The sequence below is a fragment of the Molothrus aeneus genome, chromosome 13 (assembly GCF_037042795.1).
Source record: "Molothrus aeneus isolate 106 chromosome 13, BPBGC_Maene_1.0, whole genome shotgun sequence".
NCBI lineage: Eukaryota > Metazoa > Chordata > Aves > Passeriformes > Icteridae > Molothrus > Molothrus aeneus.
In genome coordinates this window covers 13857617-13881080 of record NC_089658.1, presented here as the reverse complement: position 1 = coordinate 13881080, position 23464 = coordinate 13857617, and the positions used below count along the sequence as shown (strand labels likewise).

Here is a 23464-nt window from a genome sequence, read left to right as displayed (position 1 = left end):
TGTCAGAGAGGTGCTTGTGTTTTTTATAGTGGCCACAGGGAACGAAATATCTTCTGGAGCTGTATGGTCAGCATGTGGCCTTTGGCCAGAGAGAGCCAGTTTGGCTTCTACATACTGCTTTTGGAGCAAACTAAACCCAAAAATTACAGCATGACTCAAAATCTCTAATACAGGGCGGCTGTTCCTGTAGAACAGTATTTTTCAATGACAGTTGGATTTGAAAAATGCTGCAAACCCTGGTATTAACTTGCTGCTTAATGGAAAGTAGTTGGGGATGGGGAATTAAGCTTATATTTTTTTCTGTCTGTTTTCTGCTGCTGAGTAATTCTCCTTTTTGTGTTGCATGGTGCAGTGGAACAGTGTGTTGCCCTTGAGCTCTACAAGCCCATCCCAGTCCCACAGGAGAGGCTGGAGTGTGTCATCAGGAGTTGTGATAACCCCCTTCCCCATTACTTGCTCTCAGTAAACCTTTGGCAGTTTTATGGCACCTTGATTGATTACAGGTTTAGCCAGAAATGGGGAGAGGAACAGGATTTGCTCTGTGGGATGAAATATAGAACTGGGGAGAGGAAGGCAGGCAGAGGATCTGAGCTGGGTAACGGCAGCCAGGGACTTGTGGGGTGGAAGAGATCACCCTGCAGAGCATTTCAGGCTCTTTTGAAACCAGAGCAAAAAGTCTCAGTTCTATGATGGCTAATTTGCCACCAGCTGAGAAATCTCTCAGCTCGTGTGAAATACAAAATATTTGCATTCATTTAAAATGTTAAATGTATTTACTTCATTGGAAGTGTTCAGGGCCAGGCTAGATGGGCCTTTGAACAACCTGATCTGGTGAACCTGCCCACAGCAGGGCTGTTGGATTAGCTGATCTTTAGAGGTCATCTTTATAGATCTTCCAGCCCAAAGCAGTCCATGATTCTAGTTTAACTTACTTTTGATTTTTCTTACACCAGCAGCCTGAAGAGGAGCAGTCTGCCTGCGATGTCACCAGCTCCAGCTCCTCTGCAGACGACACCATGTCCCTGGAGAGGAACTCATCCCTGGGCAGCGACACGTCCCTCCCCTTCCCACCCGTGGGGAGCTTCCCCCAGCCCAAGGACAGGCACAGCCTGGATGGCAGCTGCACCAACATGGTGTCCTCAGAGGGAGGAGAGAAGGAAGAGGAGCTGGACAGCATCACAGATGTGCCCACGCCTTCGTCCGTCCTGCGCAGCTCCATGCGGCCGCTGTCCCCTTTCCGCCGGCACAGCTGGGGGCCGGGCAAGAATGCCACCAACGAGGCAGAAATCAATCAGAGGAGGTGAGTGAAGAGCTGCTTTGATTTACTCTGCACCCACTCATGCATATTTATCTGAGCTTTAAAGCTGGCGTGATAAAACTGAAGAGTTTATCGCATCACTTTTGATTATTTCTTTTTCGGTTTGAAGAGGTTAAGACAATCTCCTAATGTATGTTTGTTTGGTTTTTCTTAAATTAACTTTCAGGATTAAAGTACTTAATACCTACAGTATGCTTGAGCTTTCCAGAGTAAATGGAATTACCTCGGGACAGGTCTTCCATTAGAACTGTCACCACCCCTTTCTGTACAAAGGAATTATTGGAGTGTTAAATCTCACTGACCACAGAATAAACATGACCATCATTGCTCTGATTGTATTAAGGGATAGCACAGGCACCAGGGTTTAAAAAAAACTCTGTGGAAGCTCTTCCTAATGGTGAGATGGGTCCTCTCTGTTTCACAGAATTGGTTCCCCCTCAGTCCCTCATGCACAGTAAGTTCTACCTAACTCATCACTGTTGTTCCTGGTGTTGTTCAGGAAGGTTCAAAAGAGAAGTTTTCCCATCTATTCTTTCAGAAGGTACAAGGGGCAGAGCCATGTGAGTGTGTCCATGCTGGTACCAAGTGACTGTGGGAAGAAAAGTTGCTGAGTCCCCTGTTTCAGTGGGGAAGGAGATGAAATAAAGGAAGATGCACACCAAAAAGTAGTAATTGATGTGAGGCTCCCTGCCATGCCATGCACTGTTCAGCATTTGGGCTGCAGGGTTATGGGGGCAAACCCTGTGTATTCTGAGCCCAGTGGAGGTTTGGCCAGTGTTTTTAATGTGCTTTAATGCCCTCAGAGCAGGAATTGCTTTAGCAGGGTCAGGGTGCCATATCCTCCCTACAGCTCCCAGAGGCTGCAGGCCCAGGTGTGCAGGGTAGTGCCACTCTCTGGCTGCCTGTTGTGTCCTCATGGCAAACGTTCTGCTGTTAACAGAAACAGAGCCATTGAGTGTGGGGCTGGATGGCATTTAATTAAAACTCACCACTCACAACAGGTTCCTGAAAATTCTGACCCCTTTGAATAATCCAAGGAGAGGCAGCAGCCTCCCATCAGGAATGTATGCATCCTTTACACACAGCAGCTGTGGGTATCACTAAAGGATAATAATTAATTAATATCACCTTTAGGTTTTAAAGTCAATGTTGAAAACCATTCAGGATTTTCTGAGTAACATACAGTGAAAGATTTTTGTTGTTGTTGTTTAACACTGTCACCTTTTTTGGGCTTCATTCCTGGTCCCCAGGTAGTATTTAAATAAGTTAAGAAATCCCCATCAATTTTTAAAAGCAACAAAAGAGTCAGCATACCTGCATGTTTATGACAGAATGAGTCTATAAGCTCCTAAACTCATTTGGGGAGATTTATTTTTAAGTGTATGGCCTGATGCATAAGGATTTCTGGGGGTAATAAACTGCAAAGCTGGCAGTCACTGCTAACACTGAACAGAAGGGGTTAAATTCTCCTGCATCCCACTTTGGAGGCTGTTTCTGATATGGGAAAATACATTCATTGTAAGTGTAAGAAAATCTGAGTTAAAGGAACAGTAATTCTTCTCATATGTTCTCACATTCTGCTGCAGCTACATAAGGATAGCTGTCATGTAGGGTAATTAAAAAAGAAAAGCTGGGTGGGTCTGTAGTGCTGATTAGATTCATGTTTGTTTTTATGCTTCTTTCAGAAAGGAATTTGGATTATTTGCTGTGTTGTTTTGTTCTTTTCTTTGTTCTTTTCATATGTGGCTGTTGTGATGTTGAGACTCTCGTTGCTTAGTGAGAAACAACAAATACTGAGGAAGGGAAGTGCTAACAAGTGACTTTCACTCAAATCAGTTAAATTTGGAGTGTTTGCTTATTCATTTATTTCACATGAAGTAGATAGTTTTCCAGTAGAAGGGGAAAAGTCCTTATTGCAACTTGACTTATGCAAACCTTTGAAGTGGAGTAACACTGAGCACAAGCCTTGGCTGAGGTTTGTCCTGCTGATGGGCAAGATCTGTGCTGCTCCCACCACCCTTTGTGCTCCCTCCCCTCCTCTGGGCACCCATGGCACTTCTCTGCTCTGTAGGTGAGCAGCTTGCCCTCACTAAATGAGGAGAAAAATAACCAAATGAAGTGTAATTGCCACCAGAACCAGCCCAGGGATCAGAACTGGGCTGTGCAGCCAGGAGGAGGAATGGGGTGACAGAGTGCTCCATCAGCTGAGCTCTGAGAGGTGCTTCCTGCCCCAGCAATGACTTGCAGTCCCTGTCCACAGCAGAAATAGTCCAGACCTTGATGACAAAGATAGCTAAATCAAGCTTAGATAGAGGACCCAAAAAGCCCACAGAAAAAAAAAAAAATCAACTTTTTGTAGAATTTGATCTTTCCCACTGTTATGTGTTTGTCAAAGGGATGAGCATAAAAGTTTGTTCACAGAAAAGATTAGAAAAAAAATGAAAATGTGAAAAGATGCTCAGTTCCCCTACGTTTCCCATCTCTCCTCAAATGCACTTCACAGATAATCCTTGTGTCTGCATTTTACTATTAAAAATACAAAGAAAACCAACAAGGCTGCACAAAAGGATGTTCATCCTTCAGTTAATTCCTGACATTCATAGCAGATTTGAAATGCCTGTCTTTCAACAAAGCTGCAGTGTGTGTGTTAAATGTCCAGGCTGGGCAAAGAAACACCCTCATGTTTCACTGATGGATTAAGCACTGCAGAACTGGAGCTGCTGTTAATCACTATTGCTAACAGCTTCTGTCAAAGTGTTTGGCCCTATCTAAACTTTAAACTGACCTGGCTTTGGCAGCAGCAAAGTCGCAACATGGTCAATACCTGTGCAGCCTTCTTTCTGTACAAAATAAAACCAACCAAAGCCCAGATTTATTTGTAGAAGAGAGGAGAAACACAGAGACTCATTACTTCCTTTCATATTCCATTTTGTGTTTTCCCTGTATGTCCATTCCCTCTGTCTGTGTGTTGGGGATATCAATCCTTTAGCTGCCATTTGTTAATTTTTTTTTCATTCAAGCTGCTGACCATTCTCCATGATTCATTTTCAGTTCAATGCGAATTCTGGGGGATGGTATAAAGAAGCCTCCCATTCATAGGAGAAGGTACAAAGCCAACTAATGTGACTAACTGTTTTGTGTTTGAATGTCTACTAACTCCATCTTCTCATGTTAGTAAACCTGTAGTACCTCTGTAAGTGTTGGCATTGGAGCTGTGCATCGCACCTGGCTGCTTTCTCTCTCCAGTCTGACCCATGGGCCCCACAGAGCCCATGCTTGAGCTGTGTTCTCCAGGATGTTATGTTAATAATGAAGAGAAATCTCAGATATGATTTTGTTGGCCTTTGCCATGTATAAGATTTGTAGTTGGTTAAGACAGTGGTTTACCTGGGAGCATGTGTGTGATTTGGATTTAAAGCACATCAGACACTCCTGGCAGGACTTGCAGGAGGGGCAGCTGGGGGAAGGGATGGGTCAGACACGATCTCAGAGTTGGAGAACACTCTGCAGATCTGCAGCTGGTTGAATTAAATTGCCTTAATTTTGCTCTTTTGATGGTTTTTATAACCATCTTCCTAAAAAATAGAAAATAAGGTGTGTTTTTCTCTTTGCTTCCATGTGTTTTTCCTCTCTATAACAAACTTTCAGATTCTCATCCATCCCACAGATACACAGTTCCACTCACATAACCTTTGCATTGACTATTAGTTTATAAAAGAGGATACTTAATTTTTGACACAGCAGGTGTGAAATGTCCGCACATAGACATTTTAGGCTAAAGAAAAAAGAGAAGTTGAACTTCTGTCCTTCAGTGGTTCAAGCTTATCTAACCTCCCATAGCCTGCTACCTCCCCTCCTGTGCCAGCCTAGCTTGGGATTTCACTGCACCTGAAATATGGCTGGGGTCTTGTGTGTGCAAACAAACTACCACATTCTCACATGTGAAAAGAATGTTACCATGATGTTATGACCAAAAAAATCACTGTGCCTCGCCGTGCATCAGCATCAATGAACCCCAGCAGCGCTGTACGGTTCAAAAGAACATTCTTAAAAAAGATTTTATTTTAAAAAGGCACAAGGAAGAACATGCTTTTTTACTTCTAAGAAGCCACTTCATTTGCATCACTGCAGGAAGCAGTGCAGTGCTTGTCTTCTCAGCTCATGCAAATGATCATAGTTTTATCAGTATTTTCTTAAGGTTCCTCTCTAGGAGCTGTGTTATTATTTAGAGTCAAAATATCTGAAACACTGAGCTTACATGTAGAATAAAGAAAACATCTAGAATACCTGGTCATATCTGAAATGTGATATGATAATCCTTTCATAAACACTTTCTCACTTTTTCTGGTCTCTAAACCATTGCTGGTCTCTAACTCCACTTGTGGAGCAGGAGCCTGAAACTGATTCCAGCTGTTCATGCTTTCCCACAAGGCTGATGTAGATAAAAGCTCCTCCTCCTCCCCAAGCTGTCTTCTGTAAAGGAGTTTTGCATGCTATGCATTGATCTTCTTAGGATTTTAGGGTGTTGCCAACAGGCTGTGGGTGGCTCCCCCACAGGACTGTGGTTCTGCAAGAGTGCTTTCCACAGCCTTTGCCAACAGATCCCCTTCCTTCCTTCCTTCCTTCCTTCCTTCCTTCCTTCCTTCCTTCCTTCCTTGCAACACTTCCAAGCTTCCTCCTACATATGTACGGCTCCTCTTCTTCCTCCCCCTGCAGTTTTAGCATTTGGGATCATCTCCAGGAATAGAAGCATCTTTTATAGTGTAAACATTACATGATTCATGAGGAGAATCTTCTTTCCTTTGATTGAAAAGGGACCACACAAGAATGAGTGGCTTTGAAGAGCAAAGTGGCATAAGGCTATCTCAAAGGGTCTGCCAAGCTCAGTGCTCTTGTGGCCACAAGCAGATGGCCTGGGGAATCATGTGGGACACCTTCCTTGGGATGCTCTCTCTGCTGCCCCTGAGCAGGTCTGAGTCACCCACTGGGAGGCTGAACCCAGGCCTGAGAGTGCAGGTTGTGTGTGATATGGGTGGATTTCCTGTGGCCTGGACTTGGTTCCTCCATGATTTCACACAAGTATTTTAGTCCCTGCCATCCCCCACCAATACTTAAACATCTGCCATTGTGGTTGAAGTGGGTGAGGATGATGAAGTACTTGGAAATATTGGATGTTATGGGAAGGAATGTTTTCATGAAGAATGTTTATAGTACTGTGCTGAGAGCTCCAGGTGAGGCACACCTTTTGGGTGTGTCCTCACCCACTTAATATCCTTTATAAAACAGGCAGCAATTATCTGAACTCTGCCATTGAACACCCTTCCAGAATGTTTCCAGTGTTGCAGTGTGTGTGGACACAATATGAGATGGCATGACATGATGCATTCAGTCTGTTTAAATCTTTGTCTGTGCCCTCAGAGGCTTCTGGCATTTACAGTTCCCTGTCCAGGAAGGCTTAAATTTGTTCTGCCCTTTTCATAGGCTCCTGTCATGAAGCAAAGCATGTTCTGGCCATGTCCCCTCCTTGCATGGATCTCAGACCAGGACCTGGGAGCAGGACTTGTGCTTATGCAAAATTCCCTTCAGACACTGTATGCTTCCCGAACAGCTTTTTCAAGAATTAGGGATCATATAAATGTCATAGCTGATAAGATGGATTTCTCTGTTTCTGCAAAACCTGCAATTGGGCCATGAGCTAACAGAGAAAAAATAACAAAAGCAGTCTAAAATAACAACCAAAATATTTGCATTCTGTATTTGCATTTCTTATATCTTTCATGATGCAACTTTGGGACTCTTTTGGGGAATGGGAGCTGAAAGGTTTTTTAGTTAGTAGCACTCTTGATTTAATTCCAAGTTAATAGTAAGATTAGCCTATTTTTTTCTTCCAGTCTCTTTCACTGACTGTGAAAGACTGTGCAGCATTTAAGAATGTGTCTTTCTCCTTATTTTTCCAAGCCTAGCCTGAGGTTATTAATATTTCTATGGAGGGGTCTTAGACTATGAAATCTGTAAGGGATTCTTTTTCTGATTTGAGAATGAGAGTTCCCAGGAAAATACTAATAATTACTAACACAATGGCTGTGTGTGATTACTTACAAATTGGCTTTGGTATGTTTTAGCCTTGTTTTTCCCAAAAACCTCTCTCCCCACAAGGAGTACTTTTCCCAGTACATTGTATACTCACTGATGGGGTTGGTTTGGGGGAAGTGTGAGCTGTTCAGGGGTAACCTCGGGCATTTGGGGCACTGTGGTGTGTTTGTGCAACCAGACATGTGCTACTGCATTATTTCTGAGTTTGTTGGTTTTTTTTTTGAAGGTATGTGAGAGTGAGAGTCTTTTAGCATTCCCCATGTTCCATAACAATCCGATAATCACTGCCCTTTTCCTTTCTTTGCCTCTTTTGCTGTTCCTAGTTTGAGCTGGTGTCCCTCAGGCGTACAGTACATTGCCATGGGTCCTGACTTTACTTGTAGAAGGTATGGTATGAATAAATGTGCAGCAGCACAGGAGCTCTGCAAACACCCTGTCGTCAGCTTCTCGTGCATCCTGCACTGCTGCTCTGGCTGAAGCGTGCACGTGTTTGTTTGCTTGGTCTGCTTTTTCAGCAATCACTCTTGGGAGTGGAGCCTCAGAGCTGGGCTGCAGGTGGAGGTGGTGGCTGCTTTCCACTGGCCTCTGGTAGTAAAGGAGCTGCACTGTTGGGTTGAGCTGCTCTGTTCCGTGATGACTTCGAGCCGGGGTTTTTTCCGCAGCGGTGATCAAAATGATAATGGTGACAGCAGCAAGGAATCAAAGCAAGATTAGATATGATTCAGCACTTCTCTCTACCAGATCAGTCTCATAAAGGATTTAAGTTCACACAGACTTGCTCTCTGTAAATTGAAAGACCTAGGCTTTTCTTCAAGGAGACTAATCATGTAAAACCTTCCCTGAGAAAAACAATCTGATCACCACAGATGAAAATTTCCCAGGCTCTTAAAGTTTGCATCTTCTGTAGAAAGTCCCAGCACTGAAATTGGTGTTTGCAGGTCACTTCTTTACCCAATATTGTTTGGAAGCCAGTCCCCCAGATTTTATGGCTTTATAGCTTTTCTCTAGCAGTTTTTGCTGGTTGTGGGTAGAGCTAATAAAACTCTTTTTTTCTGGAGAGTGGATATTGAGAAGGAAACCTGCCCTTCATGGACAGTTAATTATGTTTGGTGTATGTATGCCAATCAGCAAATTATAGACCAGTATCACTGATAACTATTTTATGGGCTAATATTTGCAGGTTTTAGTTAGTTTTGTCACAAGTACATGATTTTTTTTTTTCTCTACTGTGTAGCATCGTTGTTACCACCTTGAAATGTAAAAAAGAGATATTGTTCTATCCTAAATAATCAGTAGAAATGGGACTGATTTCTACCTACAGGTGTTTTAGAATAAACTTTAAAATGCCTGCTGTTGATACACATTGATGAGTCACAATCTTCCTAAAGCAGATTAAATTATAAATGCTTCAACCAGTCTTTTTTTTTCTCATTAATTACCATCAAAAAGGTTTTTTAAATTACTAAATCTTCTTATTCATGGTTTATTGCAGTTTTTGCTTTCAAGGTGCATATTTATGAGCCTTGTAATGCTTCTAAGGGACTGCAGAACATTAATCACTGCTATGCAAGTCTACCTGAATTTAAAGCTCCTTTGGTTGTTTAAATTATCTGTACAGCCTGTAGTATGTTTTCTTTTTCATGTGTTTCATGGCAGCTTGTTCACCACAGGCATCATGATTAGCCTCATGTTGGGATATAAATCCAGGGTAGGGCTGGCACTTAGTGAGTATCAAATCAAACATTGGCCATGGATCTGTGCTGCTGTCCTGGGAGGGGAATCTGCAAAGCTCCACCCAGTGAACTCACACTGGCATTTCAGTGGGTTCATTTGGGCATGAGGAGCAGGAGGGTCAGAAGCAGAATATTAGAGCAAGATTTATCAGATTAAATAGTCCCATGTGAGACAGGATGTGTTTTGTATAAGTGAAAGAGCCCCTTGTCTGTCAGCACCTGTCTCTACAGAGTTTGGCCAGATGTTTTATTTCTAACACTTCTGCAAGCAAAAGTTTGATATTTTATTTAGCTTTGAGTTACTGCCCAGCTCTGCTGGGCAAGACCTAGCTCCCTCAATAGATGATAAAATAAAATTGATTGGGTGATGGAAACAACATTTATTGAATTTAAAAACAAAACCACAGCATGGATAAAAGAGAAACCACCTTTGGCAGAATAAATGACATTATCAGTGCCAAAACTGTGCAGTGTCAAGATTTAAAATAGATTCAGAGGATGTGGTTGCAGAGATGAGAGTTACAGCAGCTGATGTGGCTGCTGGGAGGGGTATTGGTCCAGGACAGATAGCACCTGGTAGTTTGATTTGGGTGGCTTTATTCCAAGGGAGAGCCTAATAAAAAGCTATCAAAGAGAATATGTGGAAATGCCAAAATCTTTAGAAGGGGTGTTTCTGGATTTTCCTATGCACCACTCAAAAAGAGTAAAAAATCCAGTAGGAAAGGCAGTTGACCAGGAGTTTCAATGGTTGTTCAAGCAGAGAACAAACCTTTATGTCTCATTAGCAGCACAAAGATGTTGCTATTTGCTCTGAAGAAAAAAGAACCTGCTGAGGAATAACACCTGCCTTTGCCTGCACACTTCAGTGCCTGCTCTGTGTTTTATGTTTGCAGGTGCTCTGTGCTGAAAGACCTGGTCCCTGAGAGTTTGGCAGCACCTGACCTCTGTGCTTTCTCTTTAGTTACAGCCTAGAAGGCCTTACTGGAGACTCTGGTGAGAACAAGAAGCCCTCTACAAACCTAGAGGCTTCTTCCCTGAGCTCCAAAGACCTCAGGAGGAGTCCACTTGCCAGCAATCAGTCCCTGGTCCTGCTCACTGAGGAGCTCGAGCAAGGAGAAATCAGAGACTACAACCACCAGGTAAAGCTGTCCAGCTACTGTTGGGAAATGCTACATCAACATTTTGGAAGTAATTTTCCCAAGTGACAGTCTCACAAAGGCTTCCACCTTATATGTGCATATACATAATACTAAAAATCTTCCGTCTTTAACATGGAGGAATCTCCAGCTATTTTAAATTTTCTACTTTGTCCTTAGGGAAACACAACACTTGTGTCTTCTCTTGCTTAGAGGATGGGCATTTTTGGGGAACAAACTGCTAAGCATCAGGTTTTTTTGTTTTATTGAACCATAGCCTAGTTCTGCTGAGGAATTGGAGTCACAACAGCAATTTCCATGGCCATCAAAGAGTTTTTACAATATCTGATTTTTTAATGTCTTGCAAGAAAATCAAGCACACATAGTCTCTGTGTTGCATAATTAGTTGTCTGACACTTAAAAGGCAAAACAAAATGTTGCATTTCACCTGTACACTGTTTCACTGTTTCAAAGTGAGAGTTGCAGTAAACCTGAGCTCTGAACTGGGCTCTGAAGCTGGGGTGGTTCTGTCATTCCTGACATACTCAGCGTGGTTCTGTCCTGTTCTGCAGGTGCATCAGACATCACAGCCACAAGGATTTAACTTCTGCTCTTCTGCTGCTTCATCTCCACTGACCAAATCCATGTCTCTAATGTCAATTAGCAAACCAGTGCTCGACAGTGAGTAATCCAGTTTTCCCTTATCCACTCTGTCATCTGTATAATTGAGTATATTTTGCTTCCTTCCCAAGGCAAAATGTGCTACTGCCCGCTCCTGCTTCCTTTATTACATGAAGTACGTTTCACTGCTGCATGGAATTGTGGGTGGAAAGGCAGTACTCATTCAGTTTAGTTTTGTTCTTCCCAGTGTATCCCTGCTATTTTCTTTCTGTTAGGTTCCCTTGTGTGGGTTGTTTTTTTCCTTCTAAATTAGACTACTTGTATGGAAACTATGATTTATTGAGTTTGTTAACTAAAAAAAAAAAAAAAAATCTTATTTTGCATCCTTTTACCTTTCAGAGTTTCTTCTTTTGATGTCAGGTAAATTCCACTTGAGGTCTTTCTTCCCTGCATCTAGATTTTTTTTAAGATGTTATATGGGAATTTGAGAATCTATGTCTTGATCTCCTTGGAGGAGTTTGTTGCTATTCATTCTGAGTTAAATATTTTGGAGCAGTTGGGTGTAATTTATTGAATCTCATTCCTGGAGAAAAGAATAAAAGATGATTCTATAAAATTTTCCAGTTTAGCTTAATTGAAGCGATAACAAGCACTTAATTTTGCAACTTAGCTGAATTGATTCTTTCAGCTGAAAAAGTCATTCAGAAGGCTGCAGCTGGATGTACTTTGGATGTATTACACATGTTTTCATTTTATTAATTGCCAGCCAGAAACCCTATTGACATTTTAGCTCGTGTCAATTATTGATGGTGTCTGATCTTTCCTATTTATTAACGTGATTCTCCCTTGCAAAGGACAACAAGGTGCTTTAAGAAAAGTGTTTTATTCATGGAGGAGGCTCGCTGGAGAAAGCTCACAGGGATTGTGCTTTGTAGGAAATGGTTTTAAATTCTTCACCATGATAATTCCATGATTAATAAGGATGGGGCCTGACAGACGTGTCCCCCAGCAGCAGTAACCAAACCAGGGCAGCTCTGTCCTGTGAAGAGACCAGATCCTGCCCTGTGTGGTGGCACTGCCTCTTCCCTCCTTGGGCTGAAGGTCTTCATTGTTGTTTTTTGAGGCAACCAATTTCTTGGCATTGCCCCCAGCCTCTGACCAAACACCAAAACACTTGGCTGACTCCCCAGAAATGAGCTGTTGGTGGCTGAAGGAGCCTGGATGGCCAAGGCTGTTAAAATGTCCTGTGACCTGGCATTAAAAATGCCATGAAGGCTTGATTATCCCATCTCCTCCTAGAGCCAGCCTGGCCACCCTGGTCCCTGGAGAGAGAAGGGAAAGAGAACATGTAGTAACCTCTCCAGAGGGGCTGTGGGCAAGGTAGCAGAGTTAGTCTTCTGCTTTGAGGCAGATGTCTGTGGGTTTGGGACACTGAATGAAAACATGACTAACATTCCTCTGAGCTTTATTTGCTCAGTCATTAATTTGTGACATTTTTATAGGAAGGTGGTTTTTGAAAATCAGAGCATTTGAGGGGTTGATGCAAGCATCCAAAAGGAATAATGTGGAAAATTTAGCTCATGGATTTTTTTCCCAGTCCTGACACCTTCCTGACTACAGAAACTTCAGTAAATCATCCAGAAAAGTTGTGACTGCCCCATTGCTGGAAGTGTTCAAGGCCAGGTTGGATAAGGCTTGATACCTGCTCTAGAGGAAGGTGTCCCTGCCCATGGCAGAGGGCTGGAACTGGATGAGTGTTAAGGTCCCTTCCAACCCAAACCATTCCATTATTCTGCTTCATTCTTCCTCTTTGTTCAAACAGTGATGTTTGAATTGTGACCGTAGGACATGTGAAGCAGTTTGGTGCCTCTTACAAGGAGGTCTTGGTGTATAAACTCCCTTGTGTCACCTGGGTTTGATGTTCAAGTTTTTTCCAGCAGGACACTTAAGAGTTTTGCAAGAATTATATGGAAGTGAATTATAGGACAAATTCAGTTCTTTATTCCTCTTGCATAATTTTATGGTAGGTGTTTAGAAAAAAAAAGACCCTGTGATCCCTCCAAATGTGTCTGAATGGGAAAAAAGCATGCTGTGCTCAAGAACTTCAAAAACTGAGTCCAGATTAATAAACATATGGAGGGTTTTCTATTATTTTACTGTTTATTGTCATATGTGCTGAGGCAGGAGCAATTTCCAAGACCAGGTTCCTAGCCCACACTGCATCTGATGTGTCAGATGTTCCAAGAGCTGATGTGGCCATTCACATTGTTAATCCTTCAGCATTTTATAGAGGGAGGTCACAAGAGCTGTTGGCTGGAGTGCTCGGAAGAATGCTTTTAGGGTTGGAATAGCAAATTTCCAGTGTGGAGCACTGTTACAAAGCCAGGAATTGCTATAAATAAAACCACTGAAATGGAAGTTGAACTGTTCTGGCAAAGGTGGTTCGATTTACAGTAAAGTATTATTGTTCATCTTGACTTTTAGTCTAAATAGACAGTAGACTACAGAAGAAAGAGTCATATTGCCTAATCGTGTTCTTCAGGTCTGGAACACTAGAACAACTCCTTCAAAAGGCAGTCTAAACAAAACTAATGCATGGGTCTTCCTAAGAGTTCTTCCATTTACATGCCTTTACTCTGCACATTTTAGTCAATTGCCTGTAGACAATTGGCATTTGTGACTAATGGCTGGAGGAAGTGTTATGGGGCAGTTGTTCTGCATTGCTTTTGTAGCATTGGCTATTCCTTGGACAGTGTTTTTATATTCTGAATTCAGTTTTGATGTATGATACCAGCCATGCAAAAAACCCTCCTTGTACTGGCTGAAAGGCCATGTTTTATTCAAAGAGAGAAATAATTGCTTTGTCTTTCTCTTGGAAGAGTAGTACTGCTAAAGTCTTTAGCCTGTTTTCCCTGTTCTGCAAGTGAATTGATGTGTCCATGGAGTGACTTAATAGTACCTGAATACCTGTGCTGAATAATATGAAGATGTTTAATGTAGGTGCTTAAATAGGACCCTTGGGTCAGACCTGTCCCAGGGGCAGGGGTTCCTCAGCCCTGTCCCAGTCACCTTTCATGAGGACACTCAGATGTACCATGTGAGCAGTGGGTGTCCAGCTACCAGCTCACAGCTCAGAGGTTTCCACTTGTGCTTGTATGAAGAGAAGATTTGGGAAATAGGGCCATTGGGAATCCAGTTTCAGTGGAGAATGGCTAGCTGGCTGCTAATTCTCATTTCAGAGACCATGTACTTAGAAAGAATTGTTGGGAAGCTGCTGCTATGCAAGGGCTGCTCTTAAAAATAAATGATGGGATATATGAAATCCCATATTGGCAGACTAATTGCTGAGTTTGGCACTATGTTTGGTACGCATCTTCCAGGCAAGGGCCAAAGAGGATGTAGTGGGGCTTTTCTCAGGTTTAGGCAGTTTCTTTAAAACAAGGACTCTTAAATTTTAAAGTAAAGCAGAAGAGATGCTTGTTTTTTCTGTTTTATTGTGGAAGAAGAGAAGGGAAGTTTAAGTGTCTTTGTTTTAATGCTGGAAATTTTGAAGGGCTTAATATTACCAACATTGTTGATTGTTTTTAGAGGTAGAGGGGGCAAGAACCTCCCTGGTTAGATAAAGTCAACACTTCAGATAAATTGTCCTTGCTAATATTTGGTAGCTTTGTTGTATCATTTAACTGCAGAAAGCACCTTCAAACAGATATCTGGAGTTGTTGTAGTTTGACTCCATGACAGTTCTTTCACTGAAGTTGATGCCCTTTGTTCCAGAGATTCATTTTGTTGTTGGTATTCTGTTTGGAAAAATAACTGCCTATGGTTCTTCACTAAGAGCTCCTATAAAAAAATGTGAGCAAAAATAGGGAAAGACTGGAGCCTCAAGCTGTGCATGCAGTGAGACCTGTGCCCTCTGAAACCTGCACCCTCTGGAATTTGCACATTCTCAGTTCTTTGTTTCTTGTGCCTTTCTGGAGCCAGCTGCTTTGCAGACTTTTCCTTTGCTTTGCTTTTAGTTTGCTTTGGCTGCTTTCCTCTCCTCTTTATTATTAAATGCATTTTCAAGCATGCTCTAATGTCTGCTGTTAACCCACTTCTCAGCCCAGGGCCGGACTCGACCATCGAGACGAATCTCCTTCTCCTTCAGCATCTCTCCACTCATTCCTAAGTCTAAAACTCTCTTTTCTATTGGCTCTTCTTCCAGTGATGAGGAGGAGGAGTTGGATAGTAAGTAATCATTTTCTGTGCAATGCAGCTGTAATGGGTGGAAACACAGGGAAATCTGTTTTTCTGCTTCAGACACTGGAATTTCACCTCGCAAACATTGAACTCCCCTTTCCATTGCATGGTGTCTAACAGCATTATCTTAGTCCTGGATCTGAATACTAACTAATGGCAGACTTTAAAGGGTTATTATCCAAAGAATCTTCTACCTCAGCACCATCACATCTTATCTGGTTAGTTTAGTCTGTATCCATGTGGCAGATATCATCACCTGCCACTCTGAGCAGCAAAATTATCTTTACTTTTTTACTAAAATCAAAATATTTGCCTTGAGCTTGTTGCAGGGCATGGAGTTAGCAGAAGAGATAAATCCTTGCCCTCCATAGGTGACAGTGAGTGCATTGCTCAGTGAAATAAAAGTGGACAGAAGCCCTGATTATTAAATTCTGAAAATCTTCACAGCAACTTCACAGTTCCCCCACTATGCAAAAAACAGAAATTGCAGTCAAAGACCTTAAATCCTCAAGGTGTTCATATCTAGGTCCTGATATTGTTATCAAAATAGTTCTGTGGGAAACAGGTGGGAATTCCCCAGCAGTTTTTTTTTTCTCCTCCAAACTCCATTGCTAAAAGCAGCCCAACTAAGGCAGAAGATTGAATTAAAGTAATTTAGACTCCTCTTGTTTTTTAAAATAGGCTTACCAAAGATTATTCAAAATGCTTGCTATTTCTTAAGCATGTTTTATTAGACTGTTGAAATAAGCCAGACACATTCCTTGTGTCCTTACTGGGATGGGGGAAATTGCTTTCCAGTCCAACAGACTTTGATTGCTTCCTGAATTTAAAACAATCTCCACACCATCCACGTTGTACACATCTAAATTCTCCTCCTTTCCATTCCTGGTCTTCACTGTGGGTTTGTCCTTTCCTTCAGCAAAGTCCTGTGCCCAGGTGTGATATTACCACTTCCATATTTAAGCTCCTTCCTTGTTTCTCTGTCCTTTTCTTCTGCTTTTAACAAAATTCACAATTCATGGTCCCTACAAAGTGAACTGCAAAGACACAGCTCTGCATTCATGTGATGCTCCACAGTAAAGAATATCCTTAGGTAAACTTTCTGGTGGAGTATGTTTCTTTGTTTGTTTGTTTGGTGAGTTCTGTCTTTTTAAGCATTTGGGTTATTTTATTATTATTTATTGGCTTTTTTTTTTTTCTTTTAAGCATCCAATACTTGATATTCATGTTAGGGTATGACAGTTTTAGAGGATATTTAAAGTAGCCAGTATTTATCTTCTCTCCCTCAACAGTGCTCTTGTTAACAATGATCTTTTAAGATAATGTCAGATATTGTCTCAAACAATGATATTGTTTTCTTTACATATTTGTGGATACTGTGGTGACTTTATAAAGGTTGATTTAGCCACAGCTCTTTCTGAGACTGCTTTGGCAATGGGTGTTTTTCATGGAGTAATCTCAGACCAGTTTGTTTTTTCACATCTTTAGGATTCATTTCTCATACCACTCCTCAACCTTTCCATTCCTGCTTTTCCTTTAGAAAATGGAGAATTACTTGAAGTTTGTCTGGTGATACATTTAAGACACAGATTTCAGATGACTGGACAATTATTATGAAGCCTTTGGATTTCTTGAGCCACAAAAGTTTAATTATTGACAGCATTAAGGCATTGCAAGCTGGTTTCAACATCCTAGTCCAGTCACTGCTTTCTGCAGAATGGATCTTGATGAATTATTTCAAGTCCAGCTACCATAAGAATTATTTTTTGTGGGTGGTGCTTAAAAGGTGTTCAGATAAATACAGCAAATTTTGGCTGCTAATCCCAGTTCCTTGGACATAGACAGGAGTTCTGGCTTTTGAAACAAAAACTTAATTTTTTTGTGGGTTCTGGAGTCAGATTTCAGTTTTGGTCTTGGTCATGACAGGGAACAAAAAGGTTATGAAAATAAGCTTTCCTTCCTCTGTTCTACTTCAGAAGCAAACCAGAAGGTGAGGAGATGTGTCTTTTTCTATGCTTATCTTTCTGGGGTTTACAGCTTGCAGCGGTGTTGATCATGGGATGTTATATTATAATCTAAAATATGAAATCATAAACAGACCTTAATTCTTCACTGGATCCATTTTGCCTGCCAGCACCAAGAATATCCCATTTTTAAGATGAAACAACTATTGAAGTTAAAGATAAATTATACATAACTGTAGTTCTCATGCAGTATATTTTCTCAAGGTAGTGAAAAGCAGTCACAAATATCAAATTATTGCAGCTCTTCGTTCACTGTTTGTTCACATTTCTGATGTTAACTGCAAAGAAACAAAAAGGCTTGGGAAATACTTAAATCCAGTCAAACTGATGAATCTTATAAAAAAAAAAAGGAAAGAGTGAGGAGGTCTAACCCAGATTAAAAGCAAGCTAGAAGTGAAATGGGAACCAGAGTTACTGGAGTTTTAACCAAGGATTTGGGAGTCTGTAAATTACTTATGAGATCCTAGTAGGCACTTAGATTTTATATTATAGTTTTATATTATAAAAATATAATATCACTATTAGAAGTGGAATAGTAGACTTCATTTCATACATATTACAGTATTACTAACTTTGGTGTATTTGGGATAAATCATTAATGAGGTGAAAGATTTTGCAAGGGAAATATTAACAGAGCTCTCCAAGCAGGGTTTAGGTAACAGGGTATGCCTGTATTTTAGTTTCTCAATATGAAGAAATTATATTTCTGTTTCAGACTCTGTTGGCACTTGAATCAGTGGTTAGAAAATCCATATTTAAAGCCTAGTATTGCATGCACAGTTTTTCCTAATGCTCTTACTGCTTTTGGATAAAGGGCCATCTTGGCCTCTAATGGCAAGTAGCTCTTTTGCATTCACCCTTAGCATTAAGAGAATTTGAGCCAAAATACTGTTTTTCTTGCAGTATATTTGCAGAAGCCTAGTAAGGTGGCAGTCATGCTTTTTCTTGAATTTCAGATAGGGCTGCAAACAGTGCTTGTGTGAAGGTTTTTTTGAGTCCTGGCAAGCCCAGTTATTTCAGAGAGAGCCCTCTGTCCTGGATCATTTCATCCTGATATTTCAATGCTCTTCAATGGTTCTGGTAAATGGTGTTAGCTCCCAGATCTGCTCCAAATGCGTTGTGCAAGCAGGTTTCTTGGGTAGAGAGAGTTGGTGCCTCTGGCAGAGCTTCAGCTTTGTGTTGAAATTCAGCCTTTCCTCAAGCAGTGCTTCGTGACGAAGCCCCAGGCTGGTAACGTTTCGTGGAAAACAGAATAAGGCTTCCCTTGTTTCCCTTACTCTTTATGAAGTGCCTCAGGATTTTGATGGGAAAATAAACTGCAGTTTTATCAAGGAGAAAAGTTTCATACATGAAACCCGGATGTGCTGTACAATAGATCCTTTCTAGCGGAGTATAAATAAAAGCATTGTGTCAGAATGATTCTCATTTATACCTATTGTCATTGAATTGGCAGTTCTGTTTCAGCCACCCTGATTTACCAGCAAGTTTAACAGTTGCATGGTCTTTACTTAATAGCTGAAGAGTGATAAAAATACTAAACAGGCTTTCACCTCAGCATCTAATTTGAGAGCAGCTAAAGATCCAGGGAACAAGCTTTATCCTGAGCACGTGAAATCTGTTGTAAACACCCACTTCCAGAAAACATTTCTGTTTCCTCTTGAACCATCCCAATATGCAAACCTTGTTTTTTGGAATCAGTGGGCTAAGGTTGCAGTCTAACCTGTCCCCCTCTCCCCTCCCATCTTTTGCAGGTACACAGTCGTTGGGCAGCTCCATGGGCTCCTCAGTGCAGAGGTACAGTATTGCAGTATATACAGTATTGCAGTGTATACAGTATTGCAGTATATACAGTGCAGTGTTGCAGCATATACAGTACAGTACTGCAGTATTTACAGTACTGCAGTATCTACAGTGCAGTAATGAAGCATTTACAGTACACTATTGCAGTATATACAGTCCAGTATTGCAGTATATACAGTGCAGTAATGCAGTATACACAGTACACTATTGCAGTATATACAGTGCAGTATTGCAGGATATACAATATTTCAGTACTGCAGTATATACAGTACAGTATTGCAGTATATACAGTGCAGTTATGCAGTATATACTGTACACTATTGCAGTATATGCAGTACAGTATTGCAGTAGGTACAGTACACTATTGCAGTATTTACAGTACACTATTGCAGTATATACAGTGCAGTACTGCAGTATATACAGTACACTATTGCAGTATTTACAGTGCAGTATTGCAGTATATGCAGTACAGTATTGCAGTATTTACAGTACACTATTGCAGTATATACAGTGCAGTAATGCAGTATATACAGTACACTATTGCAGTATTTACAGTACACTATTGCAGTAGGTACAGTACACTATTGCAGTATTTACAGTACACTATTGCAGTATATACTGTACACTATTGCAGTATTTACAGTATTGATTACAGTACAGTATTGCAGTATATACAGTACAGCACTGCAGTATATACAGTGCAGTAATGCAGTATACACAGTACACTCTTGCAGTATATACAGTACACTATTCCAGTATACACTGTACACTGTTGCAGTATTTACAGTACACTATTGCAGTATATACTGTACACTATTGCAGTATTTACAGTACACTATTGCAGTATATACTGTACACTATTGCAGTATTTACAGTACACTATTGCAGTATATACAGTGCAGTAATGCAGTATATACTGTACACTATTGCAGTATTTACAGTACACTATTGCAGTATTTACAGTACACTATTGCAGTATATACTGTACACTATTGCAGTATTTACAGTACACTATTGCAGTATATACAGTGCAGTAATGCAGTATATACTGTACACTATTGCAGTATTTACAGTATTGATTACAGTACAGTATTGCAGTATATACAGTACAGCACTGCAGTATATACAGTGCAGTAATGCAGTATACACAGTACACTCTTGCAGTATTTACAGTACACTATTGCAGTATACACTGTACACTGTTGCAGTATTTACAGTACACTATTGCAGTATCCTCGGGACACCCTGCCTCTGCTGGGGCCACTCCTGCACTGGCCTCTACCCTGGGCACCCCAGAGCCTTCCTGGCACCAGGGCACTTCAGCTGAAAGCAGAAGTTGTGAAAATCAGTCCTGTGTCTCTAGAGGCTGAAGAATGTTTTAGATCACAGAATATGAACGTCTAAGTCTCATCTCTGAACAAGGCTCTGTTTATTCATAGCTAATAACATCATATTATGCATTAAAAATTTGTTTGTTGATTATGCATTATTGCAGGGTATTGGTTTACCCCGAGTTTTATGTTACACTAAAAGTAGTTCTTTCTGCCTGTAGCTAATTCTCTCTGTCTCTCTGTAACAAAGGCCATGTGTTTGTATGTTCCTTTCCATCCTTGCAAGCTGCACAGAGGAGACAGTCTTCCTGGTGGCTTTCAAGGTGCTTCCCTGGAGGAAGGATGTCTGTGGCACTGGGTATCTGGTCTCTGTGCCACTGACAGCTTTGGCTTTATTTTGTGACTGGGAGGCTCTTCACCTCTGCTCTCTGCTGTCTTCTCCTCCTTGATTTAATTAGTATTTGTGTTCTGCTTTTGGTTTGTGTTGTACTTAATATTGACAGACTATCTCCTTTAATGCAATAATAGTTTCTTTATTCTTTTATCAGAGCTGAAGAAGTCAAGCTTGTGCATATAAAGGCTGGCAAAAATTATCTGTGATCCTAAAAATTCCTAAATTAATATACATAACCATTGTGGTTTATTACTTAATATTGGTATTCTCATTTCTCAGGGGAGCCTTTGCAGACAGTGTGGTTTCTGTTAAAGGCATTCATTGCCTTTTCAGAGTTCATTAGATGCCTTTCTCTGGAAGGAAATGGTTCTTTACAGCATTAATGATTCCTGGTTATTTGACAAGGGGAGCAGCAGAGGGTGCTATGGCATGGCCTGCTTCAAAACAGATATGAGGATTCCTTGAATTTTATCTCAAAATGAGTGGATTGGCATTTTGTTTTTACTTTTCCTTCTCTGGTAAAACACCATGAAGGACCTAGACTGCATTGGCTAATAAATGCATTCATCCTTTAAAAAGAATCTATCCATTTAATAGATGCTTTGGGAAGGAGAAAAAAAACTAAAAGCAACTTTTATCCTTTTTTTATTTTAGCATATCTGAAGAGAGCAGCAGTGTCTCTGCTGGCAAAGGTGTAACAAAAGTCAGCCGCACCTTCAGCTACCTCAGGAATAAAATGTCCAGCAGCAAGAAGAGCAAAGTAAGTGCTTCTTGTGATTTGTGGGATGCCCACAGGCAGCAGAGATGGGTTCTGTGTTTAAGTCTTTGCCTGAATTTCTTTTTTTTTACTTTCCTCCTTCCTTCCTTTTTGTTTTTTTAAAAGGGCAGGAGTGTCTGTGGGGTGATAGGAGCTGGCTCCATGGGAAATCGTAGCACCCCATATCTGAGCCCAGGGACTCCTGTGTGGGGCTCAGTGAGGCCAAGTGCTGGGTCCTGGATTTGGGTTACAGTGACAAGGCTGGGTGGACAGTTGGACTGGATGATCTTAAAGGTCTCTTCCAGCCTTTATGATTCTATAGTTTCACTCATTTCCCCAGAGAGAATAAATTTTGCCCTGGCATGAGTTAGGGCTCTGTAGTGATTAATGAGTCTAATTTTTACAGAACCTGAGAACCTTTAATAAAACAAGGACAGGAGCTGTAAGAAGGGACTGACTGCCGAAGGCTGTTTTGTCTTCTCATCATTTTTTTACTTTTGCCACAAAGTTCCTGTGCACTACAGGAGAAGTTGCTCAAACAATGATTTTAGTGATGGCCAATATTTATATTTTTCCCTTTTTTCCAGCCTTGAAACCCTGAAATTTAATTTGCTGAAAGTTAAGCCCTGAATTTCCTGGGAACAGTATTGATTACAGCTGAATTTCCTGGGAACAGTATTGATTACAGAAATAATTACATTAATGCTAAATCATTCACACAAATGGGCTGTTGTTTCTTTAGATTGTCCCTTGAAGGTTAATATACGTTTGGAGATTTTCTTGGCTTGGTTGGATTTTTTTGCTTGAATCTCACCTCAGTTCATCTGTCTGACAGAAGCTCAGAGCACTTTGCTGTCTTGTTAGGCGATGTGTGGTTAATGTGTTGGTAAATAATGTTGGAAGGCCCTTGAGAGGTGTGATGATGTGATGACACACAGATTCTTGTTATGGATCTGTCTTTCAAGATAGCCACAAGTGGCTCAGAGCTGCTTCTGGGCAGCTTTAGGACAATGCTCTTTCCTGCTGCAAAGTGCAGTGTTGCAAAAGTAAATCTGTTTATATAGAAACCTCTGTGCAAACACCAGTGAGAAGTCCAGGAGCATTTTGCACAGACTCTCAGTGAGAATGGAAGTTCATTAACTGGTTCCTGCACTTAATGTGAGTAATCTCTAAAGCAAGAACTGGAGAGAGAGGTAAGAGATGTGCTTGGGATAGAAGATGTAACAGCAATGCTTTTAGATACTTGCTCAGTGCAGTTTGATTTCACTAATTTCATGATTGTGTCTGAAAATGTTGATAAAGAGTTGCTCCAAAATCCCAGCCATAACACACACTACAAAAGTTGCATCTCATATCAACTCTCATACTTTTACTGAATAAAAGCCAAAATATCATTCAAGTTACAATTTCTTGTCTGCTCATGGTGGAATGTTTGCATTATGTACATTTTTAAGGCTCCACCAGTACATTTAAATAATTTGACCAAAAAATTCGTTGGAACACTAATTTCTCAGAAACATTATAAATGAGAAAAACCTGTAAGAGTTAAAAACAGAAGCAACAAAAGAAACCTTGAAAGGAGAAGTTTGACACAGGAAGTTGGTTTCTGGGCTGTCAGGAGGGAGGGAGGCTTCAATGTCTTTCCAGCTTAGTTTTACTTATCTCCTGACCTTCAGAAATGCAGTTTTCTCAGATGAAATTAAGTAAAATAAAGCACATCTGAGCCTTTTGGAAAATGCAGAGAGTTATGTAAAAAAAACATTAAAAATAAAGGGGTGTTTGGAGCACTAACTGGAGGGGATACTGATAGAAGTGGGCAGGAATTTACCCTTGCCTGGCTTGTTATTTTGGATTATCAGTGAATCTCTTGCCATTAGCAGAGTGCCCTGATTCACATTTGCAGTTTTAAACATGCTCTATCTTTCTCAGTTCTGGAAAAAGCCCTCTTTTTTTTTAATTTTGGTCAAGACTTTCTGAGAAATTACAACAATTAGCATGAGTAATTTCTCTTTTTCGTT

The 23464-nt window shown here is 40.9% G+C and overlaps 1 protein-coding gene across 1 annotated transcript in view; it reads left to right on the top strand.

Moving 5' to 3' along the window:
- Window positions 1-23464, top strand: part of AKAP13 (A-kinase anchoring protein 13) — a 205322-nt gene that overhangs the window by 156612 nt on the left and 25246 nt on the right. Inside the window, exons 13-19 of the mRNA XM_066558526.1 lie at window positions 954-1300; window positions 7735-7797; window positions 10106-10283; window positions 10853-10961; window positions 15003-15128; window positions 18916-18958; window positions 21344-21449. Of these exons, the coding sequence (XP_066414623.1) occupies window positions 954-1300; window positions 7735-7797; window positions 10106-10283; window positions 10853-10961; window positions 15003-15128; window positions 18916-18958; window positions 21344-21449 (972 nt within the window). The remainder of the gene's footprint in view (window positions 1-953; window positions 1301-7734; window positions 7798-10105; window positions 10284-10852; window positions 10962-15002; window positions 15129-18915; window positions 18959-21343; window positions 21450-23464) is intronic.